Here is a 25,218-nt window from a genome sequence, read left to right on the forward strand (position 1 = left end):
TGCGTTGCCATTTTGTAGAGAGAAACCCACAGCCTGTTGGGGTGTGGGGAAAGCCACAGGACTCAAGACATGCGGTTTTTGACCTGCCTGCCTATTGCCCAAACCCTATTGCTACTGGTGAATGCATGCTGAAGTTGGCCCTGGACTGAACTAAGCAGAGGTGTGTGATACTGCTGGAGTGCACTGCAGTTAAGATTTCCTGTTGAAACTCAAACGCCTGCAGGGCAGAGATAAGAATTCTAGTTTTTTCCTTCTCTCTCTGCTCTCCCGCTGGGTGTGGGAGCACCGTGTCAAGGAGCCTAGTGCTATGTATATGCAATTTTTGTGTTCAGAATCCAGTCTCCCTTTCAAGACTGAGACCTGCCTGGGGAGATGCAGACGAAAAAGGTTTGGGGACAGTATGACCACAAGAGTTTGAGTTGAGCTCCAGCCGAATGCACACACCAAGGGGTCGAGCAACAATCCATCTCAGGGCAAAACAATGGAATAGAGGCTGCAGCTGGAACAAGGACCAGGGGCAGTGCAGTGAAAAGGAAACAAGCTGTTGCTTAGCAAAATAAAAAGTAAACTTGTCTGAATGATGCTAGTGCATCCACAGGGGAGTAGGAAAGCAGAGGCTGGAGGCCAAAAGGACTTGGATTGGCTGGAGAACATCCTGGACGGTACAACCCTGTACCTGGAGCACTATAAACATAGGAATGAGGCAGAAGAAAGGAAACTTTGGGGCTTCTTGTCTGCTTCCTGGGAGAAACGACAAAAACAGCAGGTGGCTTGGAGACCTTGGAAGGAGAGAAGCTGCACTCCATCTTCTCTCCTGACCTGCTCTCCATCTCTCTGGGGCTCTCCCAAGAAAATGTGGACTCCTTTCCTCCTGAGCTGCCTGCTCTACACCCTGGCGATAGTGGCACAACCGTAAGTGCCATTTTGAGGTCTGGTGATTGACAGGTCCAATGCTGAGGGAGGGGCCAGGATGGTAGGGAGAGAGTATGGGACCCTGTGAGTCATCTCCTATAAGGGATAGATATGGGGTGGTATGCATGCCACAAATCCTGATATGAGCACAGGATCCTTCTAAATGTGGGAATTTTTTCTTTGAATGTTGCTGCAGTGCAAGATCCAAGTGAGGACTGTCAGTGGGAGTAAAAAGAACATGGGTCTGCAGCCTGAGGCAGTCTTAAGGGAAAGGTGTAAGATAAAGAGAAGGGCAAGAGGTTTAGGGTTGCAGGGCAACCCTAATAATTAAGCAGGAACCAGACTGCTGCCAAAGTAATTGATGAACCTTCTCGAAGCAAGAAAGGTGGATCCTTTTCTCTTGAGGCTGCAGTAAAAGCTGTAGAGAATCCTGCACTTCTGATGTCGGAGTCAAACAGATCCATAATCATAGAGAGCTTTGGAATCAGAATTACACAGCTGCGACTTCCTGAGTGAATACAGCAGTTTGGTTTTGGATCCAAGTCTTAACTTTGAAACTTTTTCTATATCCCAGTCCGATAGTACTGTTCCCTTTTCCCTGTGTACTGGGAAGCCCTTAAAAAAGAATTTTCTTTGCTGAGGCAGAGTTGGTCTCTGCTGTAAATGCTTCCTTGTGCTACTGTAGCATGCTCCAGAATTCCATACACACCAGCATAATGTGAGGTCACCTCAAAGCATTTTTCATGTAGTCTCCTGAAATTTATTATAACTTTTCCATCAACACTGGGAGGTGCACATTCTCACTGTTAATCACCTGTCCCTCTCCCCAAGCAGAGCAGTTGCTCCTGGAAAAGAGGTAAACCCTGCTGCTTCCTCAGACCATGGAGTATTAGTCTCAAGGCAAAGAGACTAGCTGATCGTCTTGTTTCCCCACTGCAGGAAGTATTTGATTATCCTCCCAGCTGAACTGCCCTTCCCCTCCTCCCAGAGGGTGTGCTTGGACCTGCGTGGTGTGGAGAAGCCTATTCGCGTGGCCTTAACTCTTGTGCATGCCTCTGGCAACATCAGCATCTACCGCAAGGTTGTCCGGAACAACTGGATCTTTGAGTGCTCCAGGTTTCAGGTAAGGACCATTCCTGGGAGCAGCCTGTAGCTAACAGCTCCCAAAGTGCTCCTTTGGCTCATGACTCTTGTTGCCAGAGAAATGGATTAGGAGGAGGATGGGAGGAGAGAGGGCATGGAAAGGAGTTAATGTAAAGTCAGGCAGAGTGTTTAGTGGGAGCTTAGTGTCTTTCCTCCCTGCCTCTGTCTGTCTGCATGATATTGTTCCTGTTGGGTAGCTTACTATCCACCCTGGTGGCCCAGTTCACCACAGGTGCCTGGCTAGTCACCAAAGGAGCGAGGAAGGTAGAGGAGCTCAGAAGCGCCCAAATGGCAGCTGTTACCTCATTCTCTCCACTAAGAAGGATGCAGTGTGACAGGATGTCATCTGTGCAGTGATGCATGCAGAACCAGACCTTTTAGCTCAGGCAGTCTCCCCTCACACCTGCATCTCCCTAAGCTTTTCTTGTAAAGTGTGCTTTGGGACTAGGAAGGGCACAGCAGGGTGTTTACACAGGCTCTATACGAAGCTTTCTGATCTGCCATATTTTCTTTCAACCTTATTTTCTTTGTTTGTGCTGGCAAGTAAGAGTTAATAAGCCCCTGAAGGGACACACTGTGCTGGCCTTCAGAATAAGGTGGGGAAGAAGAAGGCGTCACAGTTCAGGATATGCGACGAGAAGAGTGTATGTTCTAATGCCATCATGTCTTCACCTGCTCCCTGCTAACCTGGTGACTTCTCTTCCTTGTCCCAGGTCCCCAAACCTGCAGGCAGCCAAGAGGTGGGCACTGTCCAGCTGCAGATCTCCAATGGCCACTATTTCAGTGCAAAGGAGGAAAAGCAAGTCCTGATTCGTAGGACTGGCACTGGCACCTTCATCCAAATGGATAAACCTGTCTATAGGCCAGGACAGACAGGTGAGCGCTCTGCATGGAGCACCCTGGAAGCTCCCCTGCCTTGACCTGTCTGTATTTTGTTCCCTTTTTCCCTCGAGGGCTGTGCTTGGTGCTTTGGGCCTTGTAGTCCTAGCTGGGACAAAGGGAGAAGCTGTGTGTGACCAAAGAGGCTTCTGCCACCATCTGCAGCACCAGAGGCCATTTATGCTTGTGTTTCAGGGAAGGGAGGGGGCTGGAAGCTGTGGTCTCACAGGCTGTAGGAGCAGGCTTTCTAGCCACAGGCTGGGGACAAAGCGAGATTTTTGTGTCCCCCCTCCTCAGCCTGTGCCTACAAGCCTGTCCCACGGGTGAGTGGTGCCAGCGGGTGGGACAATCTGTCAAAAAGCAAAGCAGGAATGCCACAGCCTGCTGTGTGTGGGGAGGGGAGAAGTGGTGAGCAGGGCTGAACAAGCACCAAGAGGGGGCTGCAGGCAGGCGTGGGGGCAGTAAGAGCCTTGATTGGGGGTTGAGGTAAGCACAGGTTTAGCCCCGTCTTGAATGTACTGTCTCTACAACATGATCTTTTCCTTTTCTCCCTTCAGTGAAATTTCGGATAGTGACATTGACTGAAGACTTTGTCCCTGTTAACAGCAAGGTAAAGCCTGTCTAAGTGGATGCAAGGAAGTCTCCAGACTTCCTCTGCCAAGTCTGCCTCCTCTGCCAGCCCCACACTGTGCCTGCAGACATGGTCTGTGTGTCTGCGGTACCCAAGGCAGCAGACGCTGACCTGTTACCAAACCTTGCTGAGTTCAGTCTCCCAGCTGCATTGTCGCTCTGACAGGACGGTTGTTGGCTGGTGGTATCTCTGGTATGGCTGCTGAGGTTTGGGGAGCATGCCAGCGCTGCCTGCTAGCTGAGTTAGGAGCTCAGAAGCTGCTTGCACTTTCCCCTTGCCAGAAAAAAGCTGGCTTCTGAGGGAATCTGCAGGCTGCTGGCTGTGGGCACAGTTACCAGACGGGCTGTGCCCAGGCTCAGCCAGAACTGAGTTCTGCAGCTTTTTGCAGTGTGTTGTTCTTATAGGTGGTGGGAGGGGCCTGCAGCAAGCCACAGCATGTCTGCAAAATTTTAAGAAAAATTAATTGATATGGGAAAGGATGCACACAAACTGATTATAAAAAGAGACGAGAGAGAAGGCAGTATAAGCAAATTATACTGACTTGCTGCTGGCAGCAGCTTGTTCTGCCTGAGTCAAGGAAGTGAGAAGTTGCCAGAGACTTGCATAGGTGCTAGCCAGGAAACTGCAAGACTAGCATCTCTCTACAGTGAGCAATTTTACCTGCTGCCAGCGGCTGTAAATATCTCACATTCCTCTGTCCTGAAGCAATTTAAGGAGAGCCAACTGGAATTCATGCCACGATAGATAAATGCTGAGGGGCATAAGTGTGCAGAGCGTTAAATCAAATCCCTCCAGACTGAGATGAAGGGAGAGATCCTTCTGGCTTCTTTAGTGTGGACTTAATTTCCCCCTTTTTTTTGGTTATTGATGAGGGCCTAGGATCACGCACTCACTTCCTGCCCCAGAAATAGAAGGCATCTGTCTTATATTAGTTAGGTAATAGAGTAAGCAATACCTTTGCTTCCATGCCTGCATTTGGTTCATGAAGATAATTGGCCATAAATGTTTGGTGGCTATCTGTAAGCATGCGTAAATTAGCATTATAACTGTTAATAATGCTGTGACGAAAATTCAAAATTATTTAACCAAAGCTATTATGAGGCTTGAGTGATATAAGAACAGAGTTAATAGACATAGGAGGCCCTTCTTTGTGCCTGCCTGGATGTGCTGCTGCAGTCAGCAGCATTACCTATCCCCAAGCCTTACCTCCAAGGCCAGGGACTTTACAGGAAAATATGGGATTTATTCATCCTATAGATGATGCGGTTTTGCTACTTGCTGGGATTTGTATTACAAAACTGATGTCTTTTAATATTTATGAGTTTGGAATGATTGTATTTGTGAGTATCTCTAATTTTCTCTCTATATTTTTTTTCTATTTTTTCTTTTTTTTTTTAAATAGCAAACTATAGCTTTCATGGTCACAGAATAAAGCTTGAATATGTCTAAACGCATCTTAAAAATATATCCATATTATTTCAAAACCATTTTCCTGGTTTCTGTAGGATCAAGTTTCTTGTATTGTAATGTTTGGGACTGTCATGTGGGCTAGGTGGGTAAGATAAGTCTATATGTAGGTTGGTATATCATGCCAGCTTCTGATATTGCTATCTGTTTGCTTTGCAGTACTCCATGGTGGAAATCCAGGTGGGTGTGTCGGACTCCCCAAGTGTTATGAGGAAAGGTACTTCAGGAGGGATATTTAGGCCGTTGTCTTACTGAGTCAACTTACTTTTCTCAGCATCACTGTATACATGTATATGCATCCACATGCTTGTAAAAAGCATTGATGAGACAAATTGTTCATTCCTTTCAATGTTCAGGAGCTCCATCCAGACTTTAGCTAACTCTTAAAGTTTATACTTACATTAAGACTGGAGAGTTTAAATGTTGGGATCTTTCACACTTTCTTTTTCAAGGGCAGTACAATGTAGAGCAACCTTTAGTGTGTTGGGCTCGTCTCTGTCGTTGTTTCAGTGTTCAGGTTGCTGCAGCACCTCCCATTAAGAAAGCAAACAAACAAACAAACAAAACAAAAAACAGGAGCCTGTGAAAGCCTCTGAAATCTCTCAAACTTTGAATCCAGTGGGCTTTGGGAACAGAACAGCAGATGTTTTTGATGACTGTCTCTTGTCTCCTTTCCTCCAACTGCAGGACCCAAACCAAAACCGCATTGGCCAGTGGCTGGATGTGAGACCAAAACAGGGCATTGCAGATCTCTCTTTCCAGTTAGCTACTGAACTCTCTCTGGGGACTTACACCATCAATGTGGTGAACCCAAAAGTGTCCAGTACATTTAAGGTGGAGGAACATGGTAAGATGGAGTATGGAGAACAAAGAATGGGATGGAAGAATTGCTTATTTCTGTCCTTATAACAATATGCAGCCAAACACTGTAAACTAAGTTTTACTGTCTGAGAGCTAGATTTCAACAAAAATGTATAGAGTGGGCAATATCACAAATATCAACAAGGGAGATTGTACTGGAGATTCCTGGAGAGGGCATCTAGTAACAAGAGTTACTAGAGTGTCACAGAGAGAGAATAATCCTAAGACCTCTAGCATTTCATAGGTTGGGGAAAAAAAGAAGATTCTTCCTTTAGTTTCCCTGTTTTAAAGTAATTTTAATTTAAAAATTTGAATTAGCTTTTATTTCATGAACATGCTCCTTTACAGGACTCCAGCTTTATGGTAACAAACTCTTCCCTTTCATGATCCATGTCTAGGTAGCCTGCTGCCTTTGACAGAGTAACTTTGTGTTTTTTGTTCTAGTGTTGCAGAAGTTTGATGTTTTCTTCGAAGGACCGGTTCAGATTTATGCTTCAGATAAAACCTTCCCACTGCGTGTATGTGGCAGGTGAGGAGAAAATTCTGGAGAAATGGCTCATCAAAATCTTGTCTGTTCTTCCACACATGTACTCTCTTGAGTCCATCAAGGAGAATTGGCTAAAGAGGCGTGAAACACAAGCATTGCTTTCAAAGAATAATAGATAGTACAAGAGTCTAACTGGTTCTTGCTTGGGATGGAGGTACCTGAGCTACACCCTTCTCTGGAAGCTGTGTCCATCTGGCCTTGGTGCACCTTGTATGGGGAAATATGCATATCTGATATGGGACTGATCTGTTGAAGTACAAGGATCAGTACAAGGTTCTCATTTTATTTTATGCTGCTGAACTTATTTCCTTCTTAGTAGCAGAGTTTCTCTAGTTTTGTAATCATTAGTGAACACTGAGCAGATGAGGGTGTGAAGGCAGGCATGACCTCAGAAGGTGTAAGCACAAAGGAAGAAGGAGAATGCTCTGGAAAGCACTTTGTGGACAGATAAAGGAGGTGAACAGAGCCACATTTGGAGCTGTTTTTTCTGAAAACTTTTGCTGCCTCTTTGCTGCTGAACAGGCATCATTTCTTATTAAAAAACATTTCAAATCAGAGCATTTAAGTTGCTAATAGAAAACAGCACAGCACTCTTCATCAACAGGGTAATTCATGGATGTCTTCCTGTTACTGGTGCTGTTAGGGAACATTGCTCCCCAAGAGAAGACCAGAGAGGAGCTGAAGCACAGAAAGTCAGCAAGGCAGTCAGTGGAAAAGTCCACATTGACAAGGGCATGACTCTGCTATAGTTGAGGAAAAGAAAGGAAGGAAGAAGGAAGGAAGGAAGGAAGGAAGGAAGGAAGGAAGAGAGAGAGAGAGAGAGAGAGAGAGAGAGAGAGAGAGAAAGAAAGAAAGAAAGAAAGAAAGAAAGAAAGAAAGAAAGAAAGAAAGAAAGAAAGAAAGAAAGAAAGAAAGAAAGAAAGAAAGAAAGAAAGAAAGAAAGAGAAAAAAGAAAGAATCAGAGTCAGTCTGAGTCTGATGATGGAAAGAAGAGGCCAGATCATAAGATAAACCCATGGTGAGGAGGAAGGACTGAGGTGAATCCTGGAAGTCAAGCCAGTGCGTCAGGCTGAGAAGTAGTGCACTGGCATAGGTATAGCTATAATGTAGCTTAAGGTCTGGAGCTTAACTATAGCTCCCAAAGAGGGGAAAGAGGTTGCAAAGCCTGCTGGTTCATCCAAGGCTCTGGCAGGTACTGCTGCAGAGGTTCTTCCACCTCTGCAACTAAATAGACCTGTTAAAAGCCACACAGAAAGCCTGCTGGATAAACAATAGATTTTTCAAACCACAGAAAATGAGTTTTGCCTTTGCTCTACCAACCATCCCACCACCTCCTGAATTACAGTGACCAAGGAGTCAGTGTGACAATGGAAAATGTTTTTGATTTGGGTGTGTCTGCTGTGGGGGCTGAGACAAATGAGCTGTGGCTGCTAAGGCCATCACCAGAAGCAGAAATACCGTAGCTCTATTAATGTCATATCGTGCACATTTTGTTCATGTGTACAAGGACATAGGCTTCTGTTCCTTTCACACCTGAGCCAGTATCTCCAGTTGGTGCTGCTCCATGCTGTGTGCACACAACTCAGGCCAGCTCTTTTCTTCTGCCTGCAGTTCCAGAACAGAAAGCACCCAGAAGTGAGAGAGCTTTGGAAAGCATGGTCCCATTTTTTTTTGCCTAGGCTCTGTGTCTGACTGTGTTGGATGCAAGACTGTGCACTCCCTAAATATACTCTGTACTGTGTTTTTGTTTGTGCCTGCTTGGTTACAAACTGAATGAAGACCGGCATCAGGAAGCCCACCTGTGTGTAGCAATGTGCTCAGCAAACCACAAAATTCTCCTCAGTGTCTCTGCTTGGCAGGTCATCTGGTGCTTTCCCTGCAGGTACCACTATGGGAAAGCAGTGCAAGGGACCATGAGGGTGACTTTGTGCCAGAAGGCAAGGAGGCGTCTTCAAAATGTCAGCAAGGATATCTGTAGAGAATACAGTGGTCAGGTGAGTAAAATCCTGGGGGATACGTGGTTGGTGGAAGAGCACCACATATGACAACGTGTGACAATGCCTGAGAGAATGGAATGAACTGCTACTTAGGAAGGTTTGCCAACCTCTACCTGTAGTCTAATCTGTAAACATTTTTATTCAGTTAATGCAGTTATGGTTACTCTGACCAACTGAGATACCTTTACCCCTAGAAGTTCTTATTTGTAAATTTGTTTATTAAGGATAGGGAATAGAAAAGAGGAATCATATGCAGACCTTAAAGTCCTGTTCTTTTCTGTAAAGAAGTATAAATACCCAGGAAGTGATATAGTGAAAGAAGCAACAGGTGCAAAAATTCTCAGGTGCAAAAATACCATGTTAAGGTGAACCTACCCTGGAGATGCATAAGGTTACCAATGTACAGTGTAGACAGTTATTTCCACAGCCAAATCATGTACTGACTTTTTTTTTTCCACCTTATTTCACTCTTTTCATCCTTAACAAAACATGTCATAACTGGACTCTTCGTATCTGCATGTATGATTAAAATTTTTCATGTTTTATGATTTGTCATCAGGACATATGGTAGTTGTAATCTTCCAGCTCTGAAAACGATAAGTTACTTTGATTCTTTAGATTCATTTGATTCTGCAGTTTTCCTAGTCAGATCTCTTGAAATACTAATATAACTACTTTGTGATCCAGTTAGTGCAACCTTCAGTTTTCTGCTAAAGCTGGAAAGTTACCAACATCGCAAACTTCATGCAACTATGGTGATTTGTTTTATATTTCTACAATATGAATTACATGCATGCATACGTATAAAATAGGAAATACCAATTTTAAAATGTGAACACTTTCTATCTGACTGAGTCTGCATTATTACTTGTTGTGATCAAGTTATGACAGAATGATTAATATTGTGTACTTCTAACTCCTTCACTTCTCCCCAGCCTCAATTATCTACCATTTCCCATTGCAGACAGTGAGCAAGGGGTGCTTCACACCTTCTGTAAGCACATCGGTGTTTAATCTGGCTCCTAGTGAGGAGGACAGCAAAATCTATGCAGAAGCTTCTCTTCTGGAGGCAGGCACAGGTACCCGTAAGGTCTGCTTACAGTTATTTGGTGTAGAGAAGGTCCACGGATGAGAGTGTCCGTACCTGGGGTGTGAAGGTCAGAGCAGGCACACCTCCTCCTCTCCTCCACACTGCTGGGGCCATCACAGGACTTGGTGCTCCTGCTTGAGGAGCTCACTGCATCTGCAGAGAGCTGCTCTGCCAGCAGCAGGCAGGTGAGTAGTGTCTGGGAGCTTGGTCCATGAGGCCAAAAAGGGGCTTAGAAACACCTTAGCTAAGGAATGAGCTGCCACAGGAACAGCCTCTGTACATTAAATATACTTGTACTGTGAATTTTGAGATGCTTCAGTCAGAAGGCCTGGGCGTAACAAAGTGAGATTAAACTAGGGTACGGTAGTCACCTCTGATAATGATCTTGCATCCCTTGTACTCTGCATTCCAACAGGGGTCCAAATCAACTCCTCCAGCCAAATCCTCATTTCCAGGACAGCTGTACGGGCAGTGTTTGAAACACCAAATGCTTACTACATTCCCGGAGTACCCTACAGGGGGAAGGTGACTTTTCCCATACTTCTTCCCTCCCCATCATTTGCCAATGAATTTAGTATCTAGCAAATTTTTCTGACCCAAACCATTTTCTGTTCCTCAGAGCAGTTTTCCTTTCATTGTGTGACATTACTTGATAGGTGCAGCATGGCTCCAGTTTCTGCATTTCAGATTCCCTGGTGTGATTACACTTCTGGCTTCTGTTGAGAGCACTGAGTGATTTTTGCTGGAATTTCTCAGCTGTTGGCTAGGAGCTGAGCTCCTTATGGTCTAGTTACTTGCTGCTTTTGGGGAGGATAAAACCACCCTCAGCTTAACTTTACAGATGAGGGAGTTTTACAGGTCTGCTATCTTCCTGGGGCCAGATTGAAGCCAAGGCCACCTAAACAAGAAGGAGTATGCTTGTCAGAGGAAGGAAGGTTTGGGTATGACACTGTGACTGACATCTGACTTTAACTTTTCTGTCCTTCCCTACTGTCCCCAGATTAAGCTTCAGGATCACCATGGAAATGGTATGAAAAACAGAAAAGTTTATCTCGTAATAAAGTTCATGAGACGTCGGCTTATCAAAATGTATATCACGGATGGCAATGGAAGAGCATCCTTCAACCTGGACACAACTGCCTGGAACAGCTCCTCAGTCTTTTTGGAGGTAAATCTCACCTCTGCACACAGGAGAGTGAAAAGCCTCAAACTCTGCCAGTGCTCCCCGCTCCTGCCCTGCAGCCCCCTGACAGCTTGTTCCTGGGTTCCCCACACAGTTCTGTTGGTGTAGAGCCACGGGGAAGGTGTCAAGCAATGGCTTTTCCCAAACCAAGCTAATGACATCCTAACCTAACAAAGCACTGAAGCGTGCAACTCCCATGTCCTGATTTCCGTATGTTTCTGATCTCATCTCAGGGAAGGTTTACGCTGGAAGATCTCACACACGCACCCTGGCAAACTGGTGTCAGTTACACTAATGCTTACCATCACCTGCAACCCTTCCATGTCACAACGAAGAGCTTCCTGGACATACACCCACTCACAGGAACACTGCCCTGTGGACTAAAGCAGAGTGTCCAGGTGACCTTCACACTCAGTCGGGATGACCTGGGAGAAGACACCAGCCGGATAGGTTTTGCATATTATGTGAGTGAGGGTAGTAGAGAACTGAGGTGGGGGGAGGGATGACGATATGGACTTGTTCTTGGAGAACTCAGGGAACTCTACCCCTGCATAGAGCTCACCCTTCTCACCTGGGTCACCTTGGATTGGACCCACAGTTTATTTCTGTGGTTGCTTAAGAGTGCAAGATGCACACAGGGCAAGCATGAGTGTGCCCTGGTGACAGACAGCAGTCTGCTCACCCAGTGTCCTCTTCCCTCAGGTCACTGGGAAGGCTGGCATTGTTGTCAGGGGACAGAGGAGCGTCCAGGTTGGGAAGCTGAACAGTAAGTCTGAAGTGGCCCGCCTGAACATGGGGAACAGTTGGGCTTGGTGGGTTCCTAGGTTGGATGGTGAAAGTTACTGGAGTTTCTCCTGAACTCCCTGAAGCTACACCTCCTGGGCAGTCAACAAACAGGGTGGATGGAGACAAGGAAGCAATTATATCAGCTGGGAGAGGACAAAGAGACAGAGTGAGTGAAACAATGAAGGGAGGAGAGACTGGGAGGAACTGTGTGGAGATGGAACACACAGGGTTAAGGAACAGAAGGAGAGAACAGAGAGAAAAACAGAAGGAATTAGTTTGATACTGTGGGATTATAAAGCAGAAAAAAGGAGACCAAAAGAAGGTCTCAGTGGGGCTGTGATGGAAACACTTTTCTTTTCCTTCCTCAGTGTTGAAGGGCTCCTTCTCCATCCCTCTGACCTTCACTGCTGACTTCACCCCGTCACCTTCTTTAGTGGTGTACGCTATCTTCCCCAGTGGAGGGATAACAGCAGATAGCATCCGCTTTGATATTGCCTTGTGCTTTGAAAATGAGGTGAGACTCACACCGAGAGCTGAGGGACAGCTGACAAGCTGGAGTCAGCAGGCTATGGAAAGAAAACACTCAAATCCTTCAGAGAACTGGGGGGAAGAGAGGAAGGGGATGTCTGGAGCACAATGCCCAGGGACTGGGATCTTCCATTTAGCAGTGACTTCTATTCGTAGCAGAGGTTGAGCCGGGAGGATGTTAATTGAGCTCCCTCTTTCTGTCTGTGCCTTGTGTCTGTCAGCCTCCTTACCCCTCTTTTTCTCTTTTTTATATTTCTTATATTTATATTTATATTTATATTTATATTTATATTTATATTTATATTTATATTTATATTTATATTTATATTTATATTTATATTTATATATTTATATTATATGGTGTGCTGTTCAAGGTCAAAGTAGGTTTTCTGGCTAAAGAAGCCCACCCAGAGTCAACAGCGCAGCTCCGGCTGCAGGCAGCCCCCGGCTCCGTGTGTGCAGTACAGGCCGTGGATGAAAACATGTTCCTTGTGAGACCAGAGAGTGAGCTGACAAGCCAAATGGTGAGTGTCTGTGCAGCCAGATAAACAAAGAAACAAACAAACAAAAACCACAAAAACATAAAAACAACCACCAACAAAAAACGGACATGATATATGAGCTGGGCAAATACAGGCAGGGCTGTGGCAAAGGGAGCTGGAGGCTAATGGGTGAGGGGGTCTTTGTGTGGAGGAGGAGTGAAAGTAGTACGTGGGGTCTGCCTAGAAAGATGGCAGGCTCTATGTTGGGGAGGCTTTAGTGAAGCATTTGGAGATATCTGCTCCTGGCCTGATTCTCCTCTGCCTGTGAGTTTTCCTAGGTCTATGGCTTGTTCCCTGCTATCTACCGACATGGGTACCCTGCTCAAATTGAAGAGTATCCAGATCACTGTGTTCAGCCCCACTCCACGTCACCTCTGCTGCAAGGGAAACTGCAGCATTCCTTTCAGCCTGACATCTTCAACCTCTTCTGGGTAATCATCTCTGTCTTTCCCCAGTGAGACACTTGTTTAGAGTCCTTCTGAGAAAGAAGGAACCAGGCATGTTGTCCATTCGGGCCAGTGTTGACCTGGACTGTCTGGGCAGCTGGCTGTCCTAAAAGTGATGGTTTTCAGAGTCATTTTGAGGAAGAGTGGCTGCCCTTCCCCACTCACAGCTGCTTTTCTTTTTCCCCTCCCCTCCTTCTTTCTCCAACAGAACATGGGTCTAAAAATCTTCTCAAACCTTGCAATCAGGAAGCCAACTCAATGCTCTAATCGGGCAGGTAGGAAGCCAACGATGGGTGAGCTGAACTTTCAGACTATCCTTGTGCTGGGACCTGATATCACATAGATGGAAGAGCCTTCTGATCGCTGGGGTTTGCTGGTGGTGGATGTTAACATGCTGAGGTGTAACAGATGCTGCTGCCACAGCCTCACTGCCAGGTCTGTCAGACCTCAGCAGGAACAAATAGGTCACTTTTTTAAAAGCTTTGAAAAATTCCCCTACCTGCATGTTCCCTGACATTAGAGAATGTCATTCCCTTTCTGGGCACAGACAAACCTAGTGGTTTCTGAAGGGGAGCATCTCCCATTCATTACACCACAAACCGTGCTGTGTTTTGGCTTGTGTTCCCACCTCTGGCTGCAGGAACTGTCACCTGCTTCCTTAATGTCTCGCTTTGCACTAGGTGATTATACCAAACTGCCTTATCTGCCTGTTGATATTGAAACTACTATTGTTTGCAGAGGTCTCTGCGTTTTCTGCAGACAAGCAAACGGGAATATTGTTATTCCCAGAATTACAGAAATGTTGGTTTAAAAGGGCCCTCTAGAGGTCCATAGTCTCTTCAACACCAATTTTGGGTCAGATTGGGAAGAGGCTTTGCCTAGCCAAGACTCAAAATTTATAGCCACAGCCCGCTCACTGCAAACTGATTTTCCTGTTACCATTTTCTTCTCCTTCCTATTTTCCCCCTCCTACCAACTCAGCTCACTCCCTTGTGTATTGCTCTGCCTGACTCACATCTGTTACTGCTTGCTTTGCCTCTTGTCCCAGTTCTTGGCTGTTGATCATTGTCAGGGCTCACTTCTTCCACTCTTGTGGGAATTTTATTCTTTCTTTCAGGGGGTCCCTCTATGGAATACAGGAGAATGACCAAGGAACAAACCCAATTAACAACCCAAAGAAGATTTCACCACTATTTGCCTGAAACTTGGATCTGGAATCTGTTCTCTGTTGGGTAAGTGATGCTAGACTTTACAAGTGGACAGAGGGATGAACCCTTTGCTATTAAGTTTTGGCTGACTTGTATCTGTTCAAAAAAGCCATCCATAGGTGTAAAGAGAGGTCTGCATGTAAATCTTATGGCTCTTCCCTGCACTTAAAGTGCATCCGAATGAATGACTAGCAGACTTCAAGGAGCAAAACTTTAGTCTGCTTAGTCATGTTTAGAAAACAGCAATGTTCATGATCAAGCCACCAAGTATCCTCTTCTCACACAGTGGTGTACACTCTACTGATTTCCCAGTTTAGTGGGTGCACTGTCTAAATGTATAACCTTTGTTGCCACAATGCTTGGATTGGGACTGATGAATCAGCACTCAGGCGAATGTGGTGCTGCTGCTTTCCTGGACATTATGCTGTTGACTGAGTGTATACAGCTGGAATGCCAGGAGAGTGTCTTGCTCAGGAAGAGGGTATAACTTAATCACTGGAAGCATTTAAGCAGCAATTATGGCTTTAAGGAACAGATTTCTTATATCTGTCTTACTCTGAGCCACTCAAGTGGGAGTAATTGATGAGAGGGCAGATGTTGATCTCAGTCTGAGGATCTGCACAGCATCCCTCACCTGGTGTCCTGAGCTCTTCCCATTGCAGTGGGGTGGGACAGACTTCCTTATGCAAGTGCTCTTTTCCCTTCAGCTCCAACGGGAGCAGGAGCATCCCAGTCACAGTGCCTGCCGCTGTCGCTGAGTGGAAAGTCAAGACATTCTGCTTGGCTGGGAGGGGGTTTGGACTTGCCCCGACCACAAGTCTCAGAACAGTACAACCTGTGTTTGTGGATGTGACTTTGCCATATTCTGTGATACAAGGAGAGACCTTCACGCTGAAGGCTACTGTTTTCAACTACCTGCAGCAGTGCATACAGGTATGTGCTTGTGCCACAGCAAATACTGTGTGGGACAGACCTATCATGCCTTCCAGTTTTACAGCAAATGTACCACACCATCTCTCCCCAGTTGCCCAGTCATTCTCCTTTGTTGGCACTCTTTTAGATACAGGTATCCCTGGCTAAATCCCCAGACTTCCAGGTGGAGCAGTGCCGGACCTGCAGGGACAGAGAGTGCCTCTGCGCAGAAGAGTCCAAGACCTTTGCGTGGAACATGACAGCAATCCAGCTGGGTGTGGCAATCAGAACGGGAGCAGTGGTGGGGAGCCCTCAGAAAGAACTGCAAGGGAGTGGGAGGTCCAGAAAAGCTGGCAGAGCCTTGCCTTCCCTGGATCCCAAAGCTTATTTTTAGTGGTACAAGAATGCAAACCATCATGGTTGCTTTCTTTCTCCCTTCTTAGATAGGCTCATCAGGGAGGGTGGGAACTGAATGGGTGACGTGGAGAACTCTTGGGGATAGAGGTGTAGAACCAGCTTGGGAGGAACGGGCTGCATGTATGTGACTGGGAGAACCTAGTATGGCTGGTGCTGTGCTTCATGTGCAATGGGAAGGGGTCACTGGGGTCCAAGGGGCTGCCGAACCTTCTCACACTATAGTCACATATAGAGTACTAAGGTCATTGTTGGTGAGGCATTACTTAGCCCCCTCATACTTATGGTGTCTGGACAAACCATTGGCACTGACTGGCCCATCTTTACCTGTCAAGCCACTGAAGCTGGGAGGCTCAGCCTCCTGAAGCACCTCAGACCACTGTCAGTTAAAGCAAGTTGACTCTGGCTACGGACGTAAGAAACAGACTGTTCAATTTATTTGCTAGGGACTCTGAATATCACAATCAGGACTGAGGTACTGGACACCACACCACGCTGTGGGGACAGGAAGCCCCTGCCAGCTACCACGAGGCGGAGGCATGTTCTGGTCAAACACTTGCTGGTTCGGGTCAGTATAAGAGCAGGCTCACTTCTCTCCCTGAGTGTCCTTGCCCCGGGTGAAAGGAGACCGAGCTGGGCTAAACAGTTTTCTCTCCTCTTTTTTTTTTTTCTTTTTTTTTTCTTCTGTCCAGTATTAGCATACCAAGGCCTGGGCTTGGTTTACTCTGTTCCTCCCAGGACCTAGCCAGGTCTATTCCTTTCTTGCACTACTCTTTTTTGAGCTGTATTTGTATGCTATACCTATGGTTCTCCCTATACATTCTCCTGCTCAATGACCAACCATACATGAGCTTTTGTATCTGCTCACTGACTAGAGTCCTGTCCCTCAGACTTGCTTTTGCTTTCGTGATCAGTGAAGCAGACAGTCTCAGTGCAGCCCTGCCAAAGGTGAGGAGGAGTCCCTGAGAACGTGGGAACTAAAAGCTGAATTCAGACCTGCTCTGCAATTTTACTGCTGTTTGGGAATTTTGTGTGTAATCTTGTGTCTTCTGTCTCATATTTATGTTCCTGCCATGGCAGCCAGAAGGTGTGCTAGTGGAGAAGTCTTACAGCTCCATTCTGTGCCCAAGAGGAGGTACGTGGACAGTTTGAAATAACTAGACCTGGTTATTATTCAGGTCCTGCAGCCTGAAATAACTAAAATCATAGAATGTTTTGGGTTGGAAGGGACCTTAAAGATCACTTAATTGTAACTTCCCTGCCATGGGCTGGGACACCTTCCACTAGAACAGGTTGCTCAAAGCCCCATCCAATCTTGCCTTGAACACTTCCAGGGATAGGGCATCCACAGTTTCTCTAGGCAACCTATCCCAGTACCTCATGACTCTTATCTTAAAGAATCTCTTCCAAGTATCTAATCTAAATCTACCCATTTTTAGTTAAAAAACATTACTCTAGTCCTATCACCAAACTCCCTGATAAAGAGTCTGTATTGAGCTTTCTTGTTGGCACCCTCTAGTTACTGAAAGACTGTTGTAAGGTCTTCCAGGAGTCTTCTCCAGGCTGAACAAGATAAAACTAGACCTGAAAGTAGGACTGAACTGCGGGAGGGCTTATGAAAGATTTTTTTTTCAAAATTTATTTTTTTTTCACAGCGGAAATTTAATTTCTTATTAGGACAGAAAAGGACAGGGAATATTATTTCCACACGTCCTTCCCTGTTGAATTTGTCACTGAGTTAGGTGGCAAAATCGTGCTCTGTAGCCTCCTTCCCACAATGTAGCCTCTGGGTGTTCCTGGAGCATGATAGTCACTCAAGAGAGAGAAGCTCCTGCCATACCACCCTAACCCTGCAGCACTACAAGCCTCTGCAGGATGTCCTCCTGCCAAGTGATGATCAACTAGGATCCTCGTGGAACTTGTGAAGCACGGTGAATTGAGTTGTGAAGCTTAGTATGCCCTTGCCCTTGCCATAAGCTCTCAAGTCACTTCTAATCTGAAAAGTTTCCACGCAGTGGAGCTTGGTGTGACGACTGAGACAGATTATAGAGAACACTCTGCATGAGCAGGATGTAGGCAGTGTCCCACTTACTTGTTCTGATTTTGTCACTCTGGTTAGATACTTTTGGTTTGATTTTTCATGCTGCACCTTAACCCTGTTGTTATCAGGAAACATGGTTGAAGATCCTGTGCCCCTTCACCTCCCGGATAATGTAGTAAAAGGATCTGCCAGAGCTTCAATTTCCATCTCAGGTAAGCCATTTCTATTGTGAACTCACTGACCAATGTTACAGATGAGCAGGGCTTAACTTGGTAATGATGTCAGGGGATCCATTTGAAATGACACTGCTTGAAAGAGAAAACAATAAGTTTCAATGCCCTGCAAGGTTTGCCAATAACATGGTTTCAAATTTTTTTTTTGGATTTGCACTTAGATTTTCATGAGAAAAGTAGGTTGCAGAGGAGAATAATCCTCATTTTTCTGGCTAGGACTTGGTAGCAGAGCCTTGGGGCCAAATTTTATCTGGGACTTTGGGATCTTGGCTAGTTCAGTGTAGATACAATCAGCAAAATTCATAACCATCTCATCCCCTGCTAAGTTTCAATGCTACAATAAAAGCTGCTGGAGAGAAGAAATCCTTCTCAGCATTACAAAGTTACAAAAGGATTATTTGGAGAGGCCACTGGGACCAGACAAATGTTTTCAATATGTTTCTTTGCACTGTGCTCCTTTGTCCCCATGTTCGTACTGGTATGAAACCAGGCCTGCCATAATTCCTCAAAGAAGACCTGAGACATCTCAATCTTCTCCTAAGTACTTCTATATTTATCTGTCTGTATGACACAACCTGAGCAACTATAGCCCTGCTCAAAGCCCTTTACAAGGTTGGAGCCCTTCACACTGAAAAAGTTCCTCAGAGACTCCACAGTGTGGTTATCCTGTATTGCATGCCCCCCAGACTGGGAAGATGAAGAATAGTCACCTTCATCCTATACTCAGTTGTTTCTTTCCATTTTCTTCTTTCTCCTTTGCTGAGATAACACACTATTATCCAGGGCCTGGCTGAGAAGCATCTGAAATCATACTCAGACTTTCTTTGTTTCTTATATTGTTGCATAGGTGACCTCATGGGGCTTGTGTTACAGAACCTGGACCGCCTGGTGCAGTTGCCCCATGGCTGTGGGGAGCAGAACATGGTGCTGTTTGCCCCCATTGTCTATGTGCTGCAGTACCTGGAGAAGACGAGGCAGATGACCCCTGAAATTAAGGAGAGGGCAACGGGACTCCTGCACAATGGTAAGTTCAAGAGATCCACCTTGCTCCTCTGCTTTCCCCCGTGTCTAATCTACCAATAGCTCTCTTCCTTGCAGTTATTCTGACAGTACTGGCCTTTCTCTATTACTGTGCTATATTAATCACTGTTTGTATTTCCCCAGGGTACCAGGCACAACTCCTTTATAAGCATAGAGATGGCTCCTACAGTGTCTTTGGGCAGCAGGATGGGGAAGGGAACACTTGGTAAGCACTGGGAACATCCTTTGCTCCTAATTTGTACTGTCTGGGCCAGAGCAGCTAATGTGTCTAAGAAAAGCTGATAGGATGCATGTTCCTTCTTTTGGATGGAGCCCCCGAGGAGCTGTTTGACATGGATACAGATTGAGGGATTGAGACACTTGAAAAAGGTATGAGGCAGGGCAGCAGAGTTTCTGGGAAAATGGAACACAAAGATATGGTCTCAGGGTCAAGGAGATCATTTTTTTTTTTTTTTTCTTTCTGTGGTCCTGCTGCTGCCCCAAACAGAGCAAGGGGTTCTACTTGTGGAGCCCCAGCAAGCCAATAGGGGCACATACTGACTGGAGGAAGATCAGGGAAGGGCAATGAAAAGTCATTTTTCCCATGGAGGGTTTTGCTTGGGAGAGTTTGCATGAACTGCATTGGCACTATGATGGCTGGGCTGGGAGAAATGAAGAAATGAAGGAAATGGGGTATTCAAGATTGTGTCTAGGTATTCAAGGAAGATGAGATGCAAGAGGCAAAGTAGAAGGGGTAGAGGTTTTTCATTTGTGAAATGACTGGGTAAAGCAGTACATGATTGTGTGGACCCAGGCTGAAGAAGAGAAGCTTTGGTCCCAGAGACCATTTCCACTTTTAGTTTGCTTTTGCGTATGAGAGATCTTTTTTTTTTTTTTTTTTCTGCGTATAAGAGAGTCTTTTTAAACACCCTGATATGTCAGTGTTAACTTCAGAGACAAGCACCAGGAGGCATTTGGCTTTCTTTTTGTCTTTTTGTGTTTCTATTTCTCTCGCAACTCATTCTCTTCCTAGGCTGACAGCTTTTGTAGTCAAGAGTTTTGGCCAAGCCAAGAAATACATCTATGTAGATGATAAGAACATCCAGGATGCCTTACGCTGGCTAGAGCAAAATCAACTCCCCAGCGGCTGCTTTGCCACCAAAGGGAGTTTCTTTCATTCCTCTATAAAGGTAAATGAGAGACAATTCAGGCAGCACAGCTGGGGAATGGCTGGGCAGGCATTGTGGCAGCAAAGGGTCATAGGATCACAACCGATCCTGGAAAGTCACTCGTGCAAGTCATGCAACTAGACTTAAAGAGAGCAAGGAATGGGGTAGAGACAGCATAAAGAATGCCTATCCTTCTGGGAAGTCATGCCCTGAGCCTTTGAAACACCCCTTAGAGAGTGAAAGGTGCTTCAGGTCCTGGGGTGTCAGAATGACACACCTGAGAGCCGTGGAGACCATGCTTACGAGAGGCTCCAGGTGCAGGGCTGTGCCTCTGCAGAGATGGAATCCCTCACCAGCAGAGGGTCTCTGGTGACTGGTGATTCCTCACAGTTTGTCTCTGGCAATGGATTCCCTTCACAGGGCAGTGTGGATGATGAAATCTCCTTGGGAGCATATGTCGCTGCAGCACTGCTGGAGCTGGGTCAGCCACTGAAGGTGAGCACACACCAGCTGTCCCCTGCTCTCCCTTATTCTCCCATGCCTGCACCCTGCTATGGGGAAAAAGCTCATAATGTTGACATTCTCCAGGCCAGGAACACATCAAGGGCTGCTGAGAGGGAGACAACATTTAGTGGAACTGAAGTAATTCCTCATAAGAGACGGTGTTGTAGCACTAGCATGGAGCAATAGTGTTTGGTGGCCATAGTTTCCAGTGCACAATGGGGCTGCACTGCCTTTTTTATGCAAGAGAGGGTGATAATTTTGCGGGTTTCTCTGGAGCTACACCAGCAAGACATAGTCCCAGAGAGAGCCTGACCTCTGCTTTGCCCCTGTCAGTGTTTGGCACATGTCTTCTATCAATGCAGGGCAAGATGATGCAGAGTACCCTCCACTGCCTGCAGCAGGCAGTTCACAATGTCACCAGTATCTACACAGAAGCTGTTCTGGCCTATGCTTTTGCCTTGGCTGGAGACTATGAGACCACCCAGGAGCTGCTATACAAGTTGGAGGAACAGGCCATCAAATCAGGTAGGTGCTGGCTGCTTGTTGCAGTAATAGCTCTTGTTCACCTGCTGGGATTGGAGCAATGTACCCATGCATGTTGCCTAGACAGAGCTGATAAACGTGGAATATGCTAACCTATGCAAGAGGCGTGCTGAGGGAAAAATAAATGCACCTGCTATTTTTGTATTTGTCCAGGAACTGCACCATGTTAACTGCAATATGTTATTTAGCAAGCTGTGAGGGTGACTTATAAGAAATATTTTCCTCAGCCTGGAGGATTTAAAGATCTTATTGAGGGAGGGGGTAGAAACCTGTGTGCTAGGACTGGATGAAGTCCTGGAGAACCAACTTAACAAAGCGATACTGGCCTGACAGTGAAGGAGCAGAAGGAGCTCTGAAAGCCCTCTACTGCTTGCTTTCTGTGTCCAGAACCCTTCATTCCCTTCTCTCCAGATAGCCTGCACACTCCTTTCCTTTCTGCAGGAGGACAAATACACTGGAGCCCCAAACCAAGTTCCCCAGCTTCCACAGCCTTCTGGCCTGGCACTCAGTCAGTGGATGTAGAACTGACAGCCTACGTGCTCCTGGCGTACCTTTCTAAGCCACGGGTGCACGCAGGTGACATGACAACTGCAGCTGGTATTGTGGCATGGCTGACCCAGCAGCAGAATGCCTATGGGGGCTTTGCCTCCACCCAGGTAACAAGTAGCTCCATGTGGGTCCATATACTTTTCTTCCTGAAGTTGGCAGGGCAAGTCTTCTCGAGGTCTTCCTGTCTCAAGCTGGCCTTGCTAGAGGTGTTGTTTTCAGGGAGGTGACTGTCTCTTTCTCCCTAGGACACAGTTGTTGCCCTGCAAGCTTTAGCAAAATATGCAGCAAAGACCTTCAGCACATCAGGCCAAGCGCTTGTGAGGGTGAAGTCCCACAGGGGCTTTGGGAAGACATTCCAAGTCACCCGCCAGAAACGGATCCTGGTGCAGCAGGCAGAGCTGACAGATATCCCAGGGCAGTTCATGGTGCAGGCCCAGGGCAGCAGCTGTGTTTTTGCTCAGGTAAGGTGGTGGGGTGAGTGTGGGAGAGATGATAGATGGAGGATTCTGCCTCTTCGCCCTGGATGAACTCATGCATGGGCTGTCTTTTCCATCCTGACCCTCAAACTGCAGACAGTGCTGAGGTACCACAAGTCTCCCCCGCGGACCACTGTAACCTTCACTCTGCGTGTCAGCACAGAGCTGGCCAACTGTAGCCAGGCCAACACGCGTGCCCTCGTTGTCCGCATCCTCGTCAGGTAATCCTGAGGGTTGTTTCCTCCTCCAGCAAGACATGCTGTGCTTGGGGAGCACAGCTGGAAAAGCCTCAGGGCTGCGCTGGAGGGACTGAACACAGGCAGGACAGAGGGTAAATTTGGCAGTAGTTAATGGGTGGAAGGGGAAGGTGCTGGCTACCTGCATCTCACCTCCTGTGAGATGATAAACTGTCTACCTTGACCCCAGGCCCAGATGGCTCAGGGTCCTACACACAAGATATGGTGGTAAAGGGAAGGGGGGGACTCTATTCTCTTAGACAGACCATCTGACTGTGTGATCTTCTTCAGCTACATTGGCAGCAGAGTCACATCCAACATGGTGATCATGGAGGTCTCCTTGTTGTCCGGATTTGTCCTGGCTCCAGGCTCCAGGCTGTCGGTAAGGAGTCTGGAATCAGAAAAAGGGTGGCTCTGGTAAATGGGTCCCACCTGCTTGCTGCTGTTGGGAGCTATTCATTCAGGCCATGAGGCAACTACATTAGGAATGACCCTTCACTGTTGAAATTGAACCAAAATCTCTCCATTTCCATACAAGGTCCTGCAAGGACCACCCGTGGAATTTCAAGGATGGTTCAGCTTCTCCCATTGACACTATTCTGTTGGGTGTGCTAAATAACAGTATTTGTTTGTCACATGAAGATGAAAGATTAATTATTTGCACAACACCCAGAGGTGTATTTAAGAGCATTCTAGCAGTTAGTGAGATAAGATAACAACAGTCTTTACTTGTGCCTCTTTGCTGACCAGCACATTAAGTCCTATATACTATCTACTGCCTTTTGTCCCCAGAGTGGGAGATTCCTCTAACTGAGCAGGGACAGCTTAGTCTGTCCTTGAGATGAGGCTCACAAGGAGTGCTCCAGGAGGGTCTACTCAAGATAGAGACAATAAAGCCCTTACACATGTGAAAGACAAAGATCCACAAAGGGTCCAGTTCTACTTTGTGCCATCAATACAACATCAACACAAATTTACCTGTGTTGTTCTTTCCTGTCCCAGCTGGAGCGCAAAACCATCGTTAAGAAAATAGAAGTGAAAGCTGATGTGGTCTACATTTATCTGGACAAGGTAAATGGGAATGACAGCATTAGGTTAGGCATAACGAGAGCAAGAGACTAGAGGACAAGGAACTGTGTGAGAAGGCCAGGGCTGGGCTAGCCATGGGGAAATAACACTAGTAGAACTGTGGGCAGAAGAAGCTTACCTAATTTAATTGTTGTACAGTTAGCATTTGCTATTTCTTACATACTCCATTTCTAAAATCCAGGATCTCTGATGGATTAAAGAGATTTTTTACAGGAAAGCATTCAAGGTAGAGAAGACAAAACTGAAATGTCTTCTTACTTCCCTTCCTTGCTAATTTCTTTCAATCTCCATAAGCTCAATGATGAATCTCAGACTTTCAGTCTGCAACTGGAACAAATATTTGAGATGAAGAACCTGAAACCAGCCACCGTCAAAGTCTATGATTACTACCAGCCAGGTTGGTTGGTGATTCCCCTCCTACTCTGAGATGGAGAGCTGGATTACTAGTTCTCTGGATGTAACTTGTAAAGTCATTGTGTGCTATTTCTTGTGCACATTCATGTATGTGTAATTGTCTTTCTCATTTCCTTTTGCAGAGGAGCGAGCCTTGGCTGACTACAGTGCTGTCTGTAGCTGAGGTAGGCAACAAGTCCCTGTGTGATACAAATGGTGGCATCAGGAAATGATGGGTCTTGGGTGGGAGAGTGGGAATATCTGGGGAGCTTGTGAGCAATCTGAGGTGGGAAGGAGAACGGTAGTCATTGGGGAGTATATGTCCAGCAAGAATGAGGAACAGCCAGGTGCCTGTGGCTGGGTGTGTAGAGCTAGGCTTTTTTCAGACAGGAAAGCAGCTGAAAGGCTCTGGCTGACAGCAGATATAGTCTTAAAATGGGAGTGAGGAAGGAAAGACTGAGAGCATGGTGACTGCATCATGTGGACTGAGAATGCAGAGCTATAGTGGCTTGCACTAATGAGGGTCTTCAGACCCAGACAACTGCTCCAGTCTGTCCCCAGCCCCTGCTACCTTCATTACTGGGTAGAAAGGGGGAATTCCGGGAGCCAAAGGAGCAAGATGAAGCTGGGAAGACGTAATACTTTGTCTTGTGGGGTGACAAAAACAGCTGTTAGAGAGAGGATGGCTTGTTAGTAGCAGCCTGAGGTGAGGACAGGTTTGGATCTGTTGTTTCTGGAAGAATAAAGCAAAATTTTGGTATGGCATATGCTTCATCCTGACATAATCCCACACACAGACCACTGTGGGACCTGCCTATACAGATCCTAGGGATCTTCCTAGAGAGCCACTGGCACTCCTATCCAACACAAGTCTGGTGATAGCCATGGAGGTGCTGGATCACTCCCTCCTTGTTTGCCTTACCTTCTGTTTCCCACATGCACATGGTTCCTCAGAAAGGAGAGGAGGCAGTCACAGTTTTGTGGTAAAGGAGAAGTGAGAAACTGCCACACCATGACTTCTGCCTTTGCCCAATGTTTCAGGTTGGGGACCGAATGGAAGGAGATGCCCCAGATACCCCCAGTAGAACGACACTGCCCCCATTAAAGCCGAGCCCGTGTGGTCTTGTGCCTGAGTGGATGGACTTAGGGATCACAACGGTCCAGCAGTTGTGCCTGCACTGGGAGGGGGCTGGGCTGTGAGGGGGGGCTGTTATATATCTGGTATATTCCTGGGAAGAAGAATTAAAGTAAGCATCACCCCTGACCTTCCTGTCATTGTGCCAGTTGTTGATGAACTGCAGGCTTAGCCCATAAGGATACTAATTCTGCCATCAACGGTGTACAATCTTTCTATCTCCTCCCCTGCTCTCTCCTCATGGTCTCCAGCACTTTCTGCTGAGTAAGACCCAGGCGGCTTTG

At 46.4% G+C, this 25,218-nt stretch overlaps 1 protein-coding gene across 1 annotated transcript; it reads left to right on the forward strand.

Annotated features, from left to right (window-relative positions):
* Nucleotides 1–853: 853 nt before the first annotated feature.
* Nucleotides 854–23,983, forward strand: LOC309876867 (alpha-2-macroglobulin-like protein 1; the record flags this gene model as incomplete). Its single annotated transcript, XM_082757702.1, has 35 exons — nt 854–912; nt 1,852–2,035; nt 2,769–2,931; nt 3,492–3,544; nt 5,192–5,212; nt 5,720–5,879; nt 6,338–6,422; nt 8,323–8,434; nt 9,402–9,516; nt 9,943–10,052; nt 10,528–10,695; nt 10,944–11,174; nt 11,413–11,476; nt 11,865–12,010; nt 12,399–12,548; nt 12,845–12,997; nt 13,221–13,305; nt 14,130–14,244; nt 14,928–15,153; nt 15,281–15,407; nt 15,993–16,114; nt 16,627–16,681; nt 17,716–17,799; nt 18,668–18,844; nt 18,985–19,066; nt 19,874–20,030; nt 20,430–20,504; nt 20,876–21,038; nt 21,498–21,712; nt 21,851–22,066; nt 22,178–22,302; nt 22,609–22,699; nt 23,320–23,388; nt 23,701–23,803; nt 23,943–23,983. 35 exons carry the CDS (start codon nt 854–856, stop codon nt 23,981–23,983), a joined length of 4,302 nt encoding a protein of 1,433 aa, XP_082613828.1.
* Between the last annotated feature and the right edge of the window lie 1,235 nt (nt 23,984–25,218).

The sequence above is a fragment of the Aythya marila genome, assembly GCF_965140915.1.
Source record: "Aythya marila genome assembly, chromosome: 1".
Lineage (NCBI taxonomy): Eukaryota > Metazoa > Chordata > Aves > Anseriformes > Anatidae > Aythya > Aythya marila.